At 40.9% G+C, this 12,562-nt stretch overlaps 1 protein-coding gene across 9 annotated transcripts in view; it reads right to left on the bottom strand.

Moving 5' to 3' along the window:
- Positions 1 to 9,204, bottom strand: part of B3GNTL1 (UDP-GlcNAc:betaGal beta-1,3-N-acetylglucosaminyltransferase like 1) — a 115,113-nt gene extending 105,909 nt beyond the window's left edge. For 2 of the 9 annotated variants that reach the window (XM_048965442.1, XM_048965441.1), the window contains exons 1-4: positions 8,873 to 9,202; positions 6,493 to 6,860; positions 1,950 to 2,066; positions 1,719 to 1,818 (exon numbers count right to left, since the gene is read on the bottom strand). In XM_048965442.1, coding sequence (XP_048821399.1) covers positions 1,719 to 1,818; positions 1,950 to 2,066; positions 6,493 to 6,543 — 268 coding nt within the window. In that variant the 5' untranslated portion in view covers positions 6,544 to 6,860; positions 8,873 to 9,202. Of the gene's footprint in view, positions 1 to 1,718; positions 1,819 to 1,949; positions 5,402 to 5,958; positions 6,289 to 6,492; positions 6,861 to 8,872 lie in introns of those variants that run through there. The other 7 variants (XM_048965448.1, XM_048965443.1, XR_007380523.1 and 4 more) reach the window with 7 other exon arrangements.
- Positions 9,205 to 12,562: the final 3,358 nt, after the last annotated feature.

Raw genomic sequence — 12,562 nt, 5'->3', positions numbered from 1 at the left:
CCTTTTCTTTTACATGTTCGAAAAGAATCAGAAATAAATCCTAATCTTGTGTAAATAGTTGAAGATGTGAAGCCTGACTAGTACATTGTTTCTGTAGTAAAGCATCTTCTATTAAAGGAAAGACTCCTTACAGTTGTAACTAGTCCTTAACATAATAAAAGTAAATCACTGAAAGCAAACAAATACTATGGATTTCAAGTAACCTGCTCCTAAAATGTAACAACCAAGAAGAAAAGATGTCCTCATTCTCATGGTGACCTGAGGTTGACTTCCACATGAATAAGCTTGGCTGTTTTCTCTCTCTTTTTTTTTTTAAAGAAAAAAAAAGCATTTCATACTATTATTTAAAACAATGCTCACAGCTGTGCCCTGCCCCCACCCAACCATTTCTTATAGATTTGGTCAGGTTTTGGCTGTGCTAACACTGGCAAATACATGTTAAAATGACAATTAATCTGACATCTCTGTTTAGTGGCACGAGATAATCATTGTAGTTCACAGCTCCAGCTTAGTTTCAGTTCTCTAGAGTGCAAAGGTGAACTGACTTCAGAGTATTACCATAAATTATTGTCAAAATATCATGCCCTGCAAACTGAAAACTAGTTTACACACATTAGTAATAAAACAGTTCATTTGGAACAAGACTATATATAGGAAATGCTTTGTTGAAATTGAAAATATATAACAAAATATATATATAATATTTTTCATATATATAAAAAGCACTGCTAGCAGCTTTCCAAAGTACCGTAATTAACAGCCTTCTGTATTATTCTTTGACTTTCCTGCTGAAAAAAATCACAGCCTACTTAGCTTTCTATCTCACCAGCCACCCTCTGCCTCTTCAATTAAAGCAACTGCTGCCTTATCTTCCAATTCTAGCAAAAAGAGCGAGATTTAAAATCAGAAATACAGAAGTTTTACAGTTCATATCCCACCATCTGTACATTCATCCTACAGCAAAGTACTTTATAATTCAACTTGATGGTTATTTACAGGCTGACCGCAGAACTCCACAATTGGCTTGAATTTAACCCGGTTTTAAATCAGCAGTTTTGCAATGGTAACTGTAAGAAACCTGCAATCTTCACGTTAGGTAACATAGCAGCCATGAATAAAGGAAAGAAATCTATAACTTGTAATTAAATTGCCTTGCTTGTAATGATGGGTGTAGAACTTAGAAAAGGGGAAAATTGTTCAAGCTCAGGAATCAGAATTGAGATTCAAAAAGAAAAGAATCTTTTCACACAGTTTTGCCCTTAGGGTCCTTTATTTCACATTTTTAGGGTCAGTTCTACAATCCTTAAAAATATTTACTTTTTAAATGGTTATTTAAGAAATCTTGTCTGTCTTTTTTTCCTTAAAACACATCCTTTGAAGATAAATCAGATATCAGAAGGCCACAGTAAAACTGCAAGCATTAACAACATTGTGTACACTACAATTAAACAAAATTCTTCTGCTGAGTAGAGCACAAGTATCAAGCCAAGTTCTTCTTTCCTGGACATATAAACAAAGCCTACAAAGCCAAAAACAATGGGGCCAAATTCTAAATTAGAATGAGCTTTTGAACATGGAAATTTGGAAAGAAATGTGGTGGGTTTTTCCCCCATCACAATGCAAGTGTGCTACTAAGATACTTTTCAAAGTAAAAACCAGATGTCTACCATAACTATTAAAAAAAAATCATTAAAAAAACCCACTGCTATATTACATACCTCCTCGAGGCTGAGCTGAATCATTACTACCAACGACTACTGGAATACCAGCATCTTCCAACTTAACCTTCCATTTAGCGATGATTTCAGCTGAACCATCCTATAAAAAAAAAGATGACACAGATGCAGCTATTCTAACACGTGTGGTAACCCAACCACAATCCAAAGTAAAAATCCCTATCACAAACAGCGCTGATTTGGTCAGTATTTTCAATAGGGTCTGAGACATACCTTACTGGCATCATTAAAAATTGACAGCTCCATGGTTTGTTTAAAATCCTGCTCCCAAACTGATTTTAAGCATTCATCTAGCCAACACTGGCTGTTGTGAACAGGCACGATGACTGACTACAAAAAAGATAACACAGAATGTTAGTAAGAACTACTTTTTTCATCTACTTACAGCACAAGAACATTCATTAAAAAAAGGGGAAGTGCCAGATCTCTGTAAAACTAAGTGCATCTTAAGAATGAAGAAGTAGGCTAGGTACCTTTGTTTTCATTATAAATGAATGTTCTACTTTCATGTCTACCAAACTTCACATTTGAGTTCTACAAGACAGCTTTAGTAAATCTCCAAAGAAGCAATAGAGACCACTCAACCAAAAATGGTGTATGGGAACTGCTGAGTCACGGCCTGAACCTCTGATTGATCACCTGAGGTGAGCCATGAGTCAGCCAGAGGAGCACAGGTGAAGGCAATTCACCTGTGCTGCTCCTAGACCTATTTAAGAGCTGGCTACCAGAGGGGAAGGATCTCTTCTGGAGATCCCCTCTTTTGGTATCTTCTGGTGAGCTCAACCCAAGGGTAAGCTCTTCCACTTATTCTCTTTTTGTGATCGTTGTCTGCTTTGCCTTACTCTCTTGATTATATTGCAATTATAACATCTTGATATCTATTGATTATACACAATTATATTGTGATTATAACATCTTGGTTATACAAATGCTAACAAAACACCTATAACACCACACTAGTTTGTTTCTAGCCTCCTTGTATTTCATAAAACACTCTTTAGTTCCCATGAATATACTTTACTCACCAATTTTTTGTTATGCTTACTGCCCAATTGGTGATGCTTACACATGCAGCCTGTATTCTTGGGCTCTAGCCAAGGTCTTTTAAATGACTCTATCTAAAACTGTTATCAAACACACCAGAAGATGACTTATGACCTACTTCCTGAGTTACCATTTCACCCACAGCTTTTTCTCTTACAGCCTCTGTTGTTTCACCCACATACTCACAAGATGTGAAAACCTACCTGAAATACTTTAAAATTGGTTAGCAATCATAGATGAGGATTCCTCATCCTGTCATGGTACCCATCATTATTCTTACCCTAAACCTCAAAAGTGTTTCTGTACTTCAAAATACAATATCTTACATTCACAGCATGCAAGTCCTAAGAAATTAATCTCAGCATTAATACACCAGCTATGTTTGTAAAGGGAGAGTCCAAACCAGTACCTGTGGAGGCAGCTTATAATAGATGGGGAACTTAGGGCACAGGGCATAAGTACCTTGTAAGAAGTCTCATAGGACATTTTGAGAAGTTCCTAGAAACAGAACTCAAACCCCTTATCATGCGGTGCATAACCATAATGCAAAGCTGGAAGGAAGAGAGGATTAGCTCCTATTGGAGCACATGAGTATCTCAATAAAGAAAACTGCAAGAGTACCTAAATGGACACTTGTGAAAGATTTCCCCTACACACAGATACACGTACACTGTGACAACACATGCACATGTATCACTAGGCAGATACATTTCGTGCAAGTGTTGTTTCATTGGGTTTTTGTTCCTTTGTATTCACAGGTTAGGATGCAGGTACATTCAGGTATCCATATATTCCCTAGTACAACAATTAACGAAAAAAAACCATAAAACTTCACAGCAAAATGAAGTAAACCTGTAGCAGTTTAAAGCCTGATTTTGGCAGGATGCTATAACAGGAAAAAGGGGGTTTAAGTAGAGGGAAAGCTACCTTAAGTGTTTAAGCAAACAAATTCTTTGACTTCTGTTGTAAAGAGATAAACAAGTAAAAGAAGTTAAAGAAATAAGTAAAATGGAATACAGAACAATGACAACATCTGGAGAAAAAAAATCATTTCAGAACTGTCTGAGATTATTATATCAAGACTTCAAAAAATAAACAGGTCTGAGGTTCTAAACCAAGATATTTGAAGTACTCAGGATTTCAATATTCCTTATATCTAGATGGCAATTAGAATAAGTCCCTAAATGTTAATGTTAATCATCCTACCTTATTCATTCAGAAAGAAAAGCATTCCCCCTTTTTTTTTCCAATGCAGTTTTGGACATCAAGAATAATTAGTTTTGTTTTTTTTTTTCCTAATTAACTCAGTAAAAATGTGAGCATGCCATCACAATTAGATTGATGTTGGCCCGAACACAGTAAAAATGCAACTTATTTATAAGCTTTTGTTCATGGTGAGCTCCTGGTTTTACTCAGGGGAAATCAGCAGTTAGATTTAGCAGTGGATTTATCATGTTAGGAGTTTTCTGCCTAGCTTGAACTGACCCGATTCACCAAGATGCTCTGATCTCAGCACAGCACCTCAGAACATTCTAGCACGTTCCTGAGCACATCACTGTGAGCCAGTTCTACTTTCACAACTGCCATTACAAGAAGCCAGATGCTTGTCAAAGCTGGGTGCAGAGCTGATCTGCTGCTGATTCCTCCACGTAAAATGTGAAAAAAAAACTAATAACTGTACACAGCAATATGCTTCAATTACCAGAGAACTGCTAACACTGCACATCAAAGCGATTCCTTGGGTTCTATCATTTATTATCAGTACATTGCTTCTCTGCATTTATGCTCTTTTGTTGGTTTTAAGTCAAAGAAAAACTGAGAACACCACAGACAAACCTTCATTTCTCTCCAGTTTACTTCTACACTTGCAGCCTGCTTTAAAAGTTGCAGCTGGCACCAACTCTGAGCTGAGTATCCATAAGCTGGCCTCTACCACTGCGTGGCCAGAACACACCAATCTCGTTGGCTTATTTAAAGAGGAATAAACCTCAACTAAGACACTACGTTTCACTGACAAGTGCAGAGTAGTACAAAAAAGGCAGCTGATAGTAACCTCGTGAGATCCTGTCTAGTTGCTCTGTCCCAAGATGAGGTCAACCCCAGCTCTGCTGCTCTTGATGTATCACAGTCTGCAGTGCCTGCCATTGCCTTGCTGAGCCAATCTCTGGCAGCTGGCATCATGGAGATCTGGAGCAGTTTCCCTAACCTCTTAACTCCTATGCTGCAGTTTTCTTTAACTACTATTTCCCACTCACAGCCCAAGTTATTACTCAAGTTCTCTTTGCAGCAGCCATTTCTATATTTGAAAACTACCATGACAGAGAACTAGAAATACACATAATGCACTTCCAAGTAATTTTAAGCCAACACAAGGACATAACTTGCAAATAACTTGTGTACATAACAAGATCAGCTATCATTCTATCAGCATAACAAGATCTCGTAACAAGATCAGCTGAGCCAGAATTTTCCTTTGCATTACCTGAGACTGATTTATAGCAAAATCCAACAGAGAAGCCTTTCATGGCCTATAGATTCTGGACATTAGGAAGTATTACTTTTCGGAAAGGGTGGTCAGGCATTGCAATGGATGCCCAGGAAGGTGGTGGAGTCACCGAGCCTGGGGGTGCAGAAAAACAATACCTCAACTGCAAGACTGAAGTGGAGAAATGTGTGTTTAAAATAATAAGTGTCAGATATCAAGCAATGGAATGTTTTATGCCCCAGAAATCTCTTATTTCTGGCATTACCACCATCCTTTTCTAGTGAGGACAATAAATAACACCAAAGTGACATGCTATTTTCAGTTTCAACAAATCCCAGATCACGCTGGCTCCAACCTTCTGTATCTGAATGAGAAAATAAATTCAAATAATCATTTAAACGCCACTGAAGATTCTACAGAAGTCAGAAACTGCTATCCTTAAACAAAGCTTGTGAATCAATCATTGTTCTGAACCATCTAGGAACTTGAAATTGCTGGCAGAAACGTGCCAGTTCTGTTACATCTCATCAGTTGTACTGAACCCAGGAAGATTTCCAGAACACCTGCCACAGGACCTGAGTTTCTATGAAGCTCCCCAGTTCCACCTAACAACCTGTGCTGTTTTACTTTGCAGTACAAGAATGTTTGCTTCACTAAATACAAATGTAAATATAAACTGCTGCCAAACCATACCAGTGGTACATAAATTTGGGCATGGGTAGAGAGTATAAAGGGTTTGTTCAGCCTGGAGAAAGCTCAGCAGCCTTCCAATATGCGGTGGAAGCCTGTAAGAAGGAATGAATCAACTTTTTACAGAATGGACAGCCATAGGACAAGGGGGAATGGCTTTAAAGTACGAAAGGGGAGATTTAGGTCAGATGTGAGGAGGACATCCTTAATCCGGAGGTGGTGGTGCCCCATCCCTGCAGGTGCCTGAGGACACGGATGGGCTGTGGGCAGCCCGTGGCAGGAGGTGGAACCGGATGGTCTTTAAGGTTCCATCCAAGCAGAGCAGTTCTATGACTTGTAGAAAAGAAAAAAAAACCAAAACGAATAAATTAAAAAAAAAAAAAAGTTCAAAGTCCACACAACCAAATGGAAAGAAAAAAAAAATACAAAAGACTGCCCACGCAGCACCCCCAGAACAACCCGGCACGCCGCTCCTCAGCACTCCGCTCCCGCCCAGAGCCCGCCCCGCCCCCCTCAAACACACACACACGCACGTACCACCTGCACGGAGCCGAGGGGGCTCCCAGCGGCCCTCTCCGCCTCCGCCATGGCCGCCTCCGCCCCTCAGGCGGCCCTTTTCTCTTCAGGAACCGCCTCGGAGCGCCGCCGCCCGCCTCAGGACGGCGCATCCGGCCCGCCCCGCTCCATCGCGCCCTTCCCGCCCGCAGCAGTGGCGCGTGCTCCCCCTTCCTCTCCCGCCGCCTCCTCCTTCGTGGCGCGCGCGCGGAGAGGCGGTTGCGCAGAGGCCGGAAGCGCCGTGGCGGGGCGGTGCAGCGGGCGCTCTGTCGTTCGGGAGCCTCACATGGTTGCTGCCCGCCGGTTGTGCTCGGTTCCGGCCCTCTTGTTCGGGATTCTTCGGCCCAGCCCTGCAGAGGCACCTATAAATAAGCGTGCCCACAGTTTCCCCACGCGTTCCCTCGTATTTGTTCCAATTAGCACATCCCATGCTTTTAGACGCCCCTGCTCAGCGCTATCCTTGTTATTATTTCCTAACCGCCTTAAAATAGATGCGTTTTCACTGGCAGTGATGTTATTATCAATCATTTGCTTAGTGGAGCTGTCGTTGTGCAACCACTCGCTTCCTTGAAAGCACTCACAACTAAAAGGGATTGCAGGACGAGGCCCTGCACAACAACCTATTCAGAATTATTAAAAATTCACACAAAGCAATCCTTGTCAAGCAAAATCCCGAGATTATCCATGTTTATCTGGAGCGCCTGTTACACAGCCAGACAATTCAAGAAGCAAACGGAGCAGAGTTATCTTAAAATGTTTGCTGGCACACCAGGCTGAGAGCTGAGGAGGTGAGGAAGGCAGCCAAGCGGTAATTCACCCCAGGAATCAATTTCGAATTATCTGCACAGCTTCTCTCCATCCAGCCTGGGTTTAATCTCTCTGCGAACAGCATCGCTAAATGCAATCGTTTCTTTTTCTGGCGACGAGAACCGCCAGCACATCCGTGTCGCCTGCGTGCTTTGCTTTATCTAAGAAAGTTAGTAGAGTATTGCTTTACCGACACTGAACCACACAGAAGTTCCAGTCAGACCAATGCCTCATTATATGAAACAGCCTACAAGGCACAGAGAACCCCTCGCTTCCTTCCCCCAAGGAAAGAGAACCAATTGAAACCACCAGAAGCGGTTTCTAAGTTATGTTCTGTAACTGACCACAGAAGGTAACTAAATATTTATTTCAAATGTGATTTTCATTTTGGACAAAGTTTTAAGGGTCCACAAACACGCAAAAACCATTCAATGGGACTTCACTCCAACCTAGGCATCCAACTTCACTGTGCAAGCCTTTATCTACTGGATTTTAAATGGAATTTTTGTACTCTCACTAAAAACCATTTTCAAAACAGCAGTCCATTGTTCCGGTGTCTATTCCTTTTTCATCTGAGTCAGAATGAAAACTGCTCTCCTAGAGCTGCCATGACAAACTTGCTTGGAAGCAAGCACAGATGCTTTGAGCTTAGTTGTACTTTCAATTGCTTTGCTTTCAGGATTTTCACAGTAGTGGAGAACAGCACACAAGCAATTATTACAGCTAGAAGCATTACAGAATCAAAGGCATTTCTCATCAGACTACCTTTCAGCTTTTATTTCTGAAAGCCTCGTTAGGATCATTACTAGAAGTTCACAGTTCTGGACAACTTAGCTGGCAAATAAGTTTTTTTCCTTGTCTTGGTGGAAAGGCATAATATCTAGAAAGTTATTTTGTTCTCTCTACATTCAGCTCTCATCTCAAGAGGACACAGACTAACAACAGTATGGACAGTTTAGACGTACCACATTGTAAGCACAAATCTCACTTGACTTTACTCCCCAAAAGATCAAGCTAACTCAGGGTTTAAAATAATATCTTTACAAATCAATCCATTTGACATTGCTGAGCACGTGGGCAGCTTGGTTTCACTGCATCTTCATTACAAAGACAAGAACGAATGAGTACAGAGCTTTTGTCACATTTGTATCTGATTTAACAAGATTCAATGCTGATATTGCCAGAACACACCATGTTGAAAGCACCATTCAATGAAGCAGGTAAAATGATCAGCTTAAAGATAGTTCTGAAATCACTTCTATTCAAAGAATGCTTTGAGCTTCCAAAAACGCTCAGTTTTTTTCATAGAGCATCACAACCAAATGGCAAGGAAGGAGATGCAGTATTCTTGTTTAGAGTGCTGTGGAGCAGAGCAGGGACTTCAGAAGCTGATTGTGGTATTACTGCTGTCCTGAGATGAGATCACCTTTGTCATTGCTGACTGATGCTATCCTGTTCTCAAAGGTCTCACTCCAATAACAGAGATCCCTCAACATCTTCAGACAACATCCTCCAGTCCTTACTACCTTCACCCTTTGAGTTTCTTAATATTTACCTTAGGTCTTGCTGTGATATTTAAGTCCCCTACAGCCGTGGGGGTTAACAGCTTTTCCACCTAGCACAGATCCTGGCACCTGTTGCTCTCAGATTTAGATTTTATTACCTAATAATTTCCCTTTTATAGTACACAACTTCTTGCTGACCAACCCTGTCCCCTGAATAAAGACCACAATTCCTACACTGTTCCTCTGTTTAAGCCCGCTATTAGTAGCTGGAACTTAACTGTTTTTTCCTTTAAAAAAAAAAAAAATAAATAAAATCCTTCATTTCTCCTTCCTTAATGGATTCAGCACTTCAACCACATTTTAGACCAGATGCAAAAACAATGTAAAAAAAATTTTTTTTTTGCTTGTTTTAAGTAAAACCCTTAGCACCCTACCCTACCTTTTTGAAGGCCTGAAAAGTATACCTAATGCCTAACCAAACACATGCAACCAACACAAACAAGGAGACCAGTAACCTGCCAGAGCTAGAATGCCTTAAACCAACTTAGCGCTAAGACACAGCCAAACATCCCCCAGAATCTGCCCCTCGTCTCCTAAGAAGGACTAGCAACCCCCTCCCTCCTTAAGGGTCTTCTGATAGCCCTCTCCTGAGTGTTTTTATCCCCTGCAGCTGTGTGCCTTCTCAGCTGCTCTCACTAATGCCTCTGTTAACCCCTCCTTTGCCTGCTAGGGCTTGCAAACTCCATCCCAAACCGACTGCTCTTCCTCTAACCCACACGCAGGAAACAAGCGTGTCTGCAGCCACACTTTTCGTGTTTGCAAATCAGTTACATTCCCCCGTCTTCTGCAGGTTACATGCATCTGATTCCTTCAGGCTTTCTTCGCTGGTGGTGTTTTAGCTCTGTTCATTCTCATCTCTCTTCTGGACTCTGGGCACTTCACATCTCAGCAGAGGACACCCAGAGCTCCTGCTGGGCTGCGGCAGTGCTGAGCAGAGCAGGATTACCGCACGTCTTGCAGCCATACTCCTGTTTGCACAGCTTAGTGCAGTGTTTGCCTTTTTCACAATGGCTTGACACTGTTGACTCCTAATCAGCTTGTGATCCATTATATCCCCTAGATCTTTTTCTGCATGAAGGAAACAGTGTTTTAGCAGTTTTATTCCAGGCAGCCACATGAGAAGAAAATGACTTGAAGTAGCGTGAGTGAGATTATCTGCTTTGTGCTTCAATGCCAGAATTGTTTACTGGTTTCCAATTAGTTACATGTGTACACTGTGTTAAGGGAGTTGCACAAGAGTTACTAATGCCTTCCTTTGGCCTTCACCTCCTTTATTACTGGTGGGGACTGGTACCTAAGAGTTGTTTGGGCCAATTTCCCTGTGTACTCAAGATTTCAAATGCTCTTCTGGAATTGCAAGGTTAATTGCTTGAAAGAAACAGTCTTCTAATTTGGATGTATTGAATTTGAATTACCTCTCTGAAAAGTGCTGTTGCTGTCAGGAGAAGAACTGTTCTGTGATACATTTCTCTCTCTGAAACATTTGCTGTCGTTACAGAGGATATTGCTATTGATTGTTTCTTTTTTTCAAATGAGTCAACCTGAAGAAGCCCGTGGTTGTTTTTGTGAGTTGGCAAATGTCACAAATATTCTGTTAATGTCACAAATATTCTGTTAACATGAGTCCTGGACTTAGATACCTTAATGGGGAACTGGAAGGATCCCATTCATTTCAGAACCAGTCCACACCTCCAAACATGTGCTCTTTTCGACCACATCCACTCCCTGTGCACTTTCATTTCCTATCCTCTCATCCCTATGGAGGACCACACTGTAACTTTGGGAAGGTTTTCTTTGCTCTGTTGGAGCCCTTACTCAGCTGCTGTAGTGGTTTATACCTTTTTGGTGGATGTGGAATCATGGCATTGAGGCTCAAATTGCTTTACCTCCTTTGCAGACAGATGAGGATCAGGGATGGAATGGTTTTTTGCCTTGTGCTTCAATTACTGGGCAGATTTATGCAAAGTTAGAATTGTTTCCGCTGTCTTTTCTGAAAGGAATGCTTTTATACAATGCTGCATTTAAAAAATACATTAGAAGGAACATCTTTACATTTAACTGGTGAAACTTGCTGTTTGACAGAGCCCAGTGACTGTGGTATAACCACCTCGGTTAATACGGTTTGGTTTTGTTATTAAGTAACCAATGTGAAACCCAGCAAAGTAATAATGATATTTCCTTACTTACCGAAAAAGTTTTATAAGTAAGTTGTTTGGGGGAAAATGTTATTTACAAAAGATAGCAAGATTTAGATAATGAAAATGGGCACAAGTTAGCTTTGAAATCCCATTTTCCTAATCTTGACAAGTTCCTGCGTACCACAAGTGATAACCCTCGAGAATCAAAGCTTCCACTTGAAGAAGACTAAACCATTAGAAGGTTCAGTTTAGGTTCTTTGCTTTTCAAAGCCATACCTCTCTTTGATCTTCTTGCTGACTGAAGTGTGAAGCACTTATGAAATATAGTTATGCCAGAGAGCCGAGGATAGTAGGTGGAATTGTATATTTCCCAAGCATTCACTGCTTAATTCATATTGTCCACACTGAGAATTCTGCTGAACTTCAATACCTTTGGGAGGTTAAACTTCTTTATATATAAGTACAGGAAGCATCTGACATTTTAAGATGGGAAAATGCTTAAAGAAATAAATCAGACCCTACAAAGGAATGTATACATAGCAGGAACTGAGACGTGTGTAATATGCAGAGATCCACAAGACAATGATTGGATGCACATCTTTGTATGACATACAGACAGGAAGGGAAAAGAATAATGTTTTGAATGATGGATTGGCCAAAGGCCTCTGAAGAAAAGCTTATTGAATTGTGCAGCTCTAGAGAACATGGCAACATTAACTTGGTACTTCTTCATCAAGAACAGATTTCAGTAGGTTTTCTAAATCTTTATACTGCCCTATAAATTACATATCTTATTATATCATATTATATCATACCTTATAACTTATATTAATCTTACTGTGCTAATCTGCTCTGAAAAATTGGTCTTAAAATACAGTTTATTGTCACTAATTCCATGCTAGCTTTGTTTAATTTTCAAGCAAAGAATATTTTTTCCTGTAAATGTTCCTGTAAATGCCAATTCTTCAGACTCACCCTGTGTTATGAAATTCAGAGTGCTTTGACATCCACGCATCTTCAGTAAAACAAATGTTACGGCTTTACTGGAGTTAATAATTCAGCTGATGATACAAAGGCTACTTTAGTGAGCAGCTCACGCCTTACAGCTGTATTGGCTCTGCGTTGTAAAGGAATAGTAAAGATGTAATTCTTGTCAGAAAATTGGCCAGATGTGAGCAGAACAAAGACAGGAAACTCTTCTCTTTCACTGAAAAGCTGTTACCCCATTTCTGTGTGCTTTCTATTCTGAATATAACTGGTCTCAAGGCCAGGGAGGCCTTTGAGCAGTCTGATAAATGTGCTGCTAACCTGGGGGACACCCTGCTCTGTAAGGCAAGAGGCCAACAAGCTGTGCAAGGGGTGTCCGTGATGCCTTCTTCCTATCTTTTCCAACAGTGCACTGCTGCTGGGCTGTGGGAGGGCTGGAGGCACGGCCTGGGGTGCAGTCAGTGCGAGGCTCATGGCAGCGATGCTCCTCTTGGGCCACTGAGCCCAGTGGAAGGAAGTGTGGGAGTGGGACAGCCCCAGCTCTCATGGCTTTTC

The sequence above is a fragment of the Lagopus muta genome, chromosome 18, assembly GCF_023343835.1.
Source record: "Lagopus muta isolate bLagMut1 chromosome 18, bLagMut1 primary, whole genome shotgun sequence".
NCBI classification, from domain to species: Eukaryota; Metazoa; Chordata; class Aves; order Galliformes; family Phasianidae; genus Lagopus; species Lagopus muta.
This window is presented reverse-complemented; position numbering and strand designations above follow the sequence as displayed.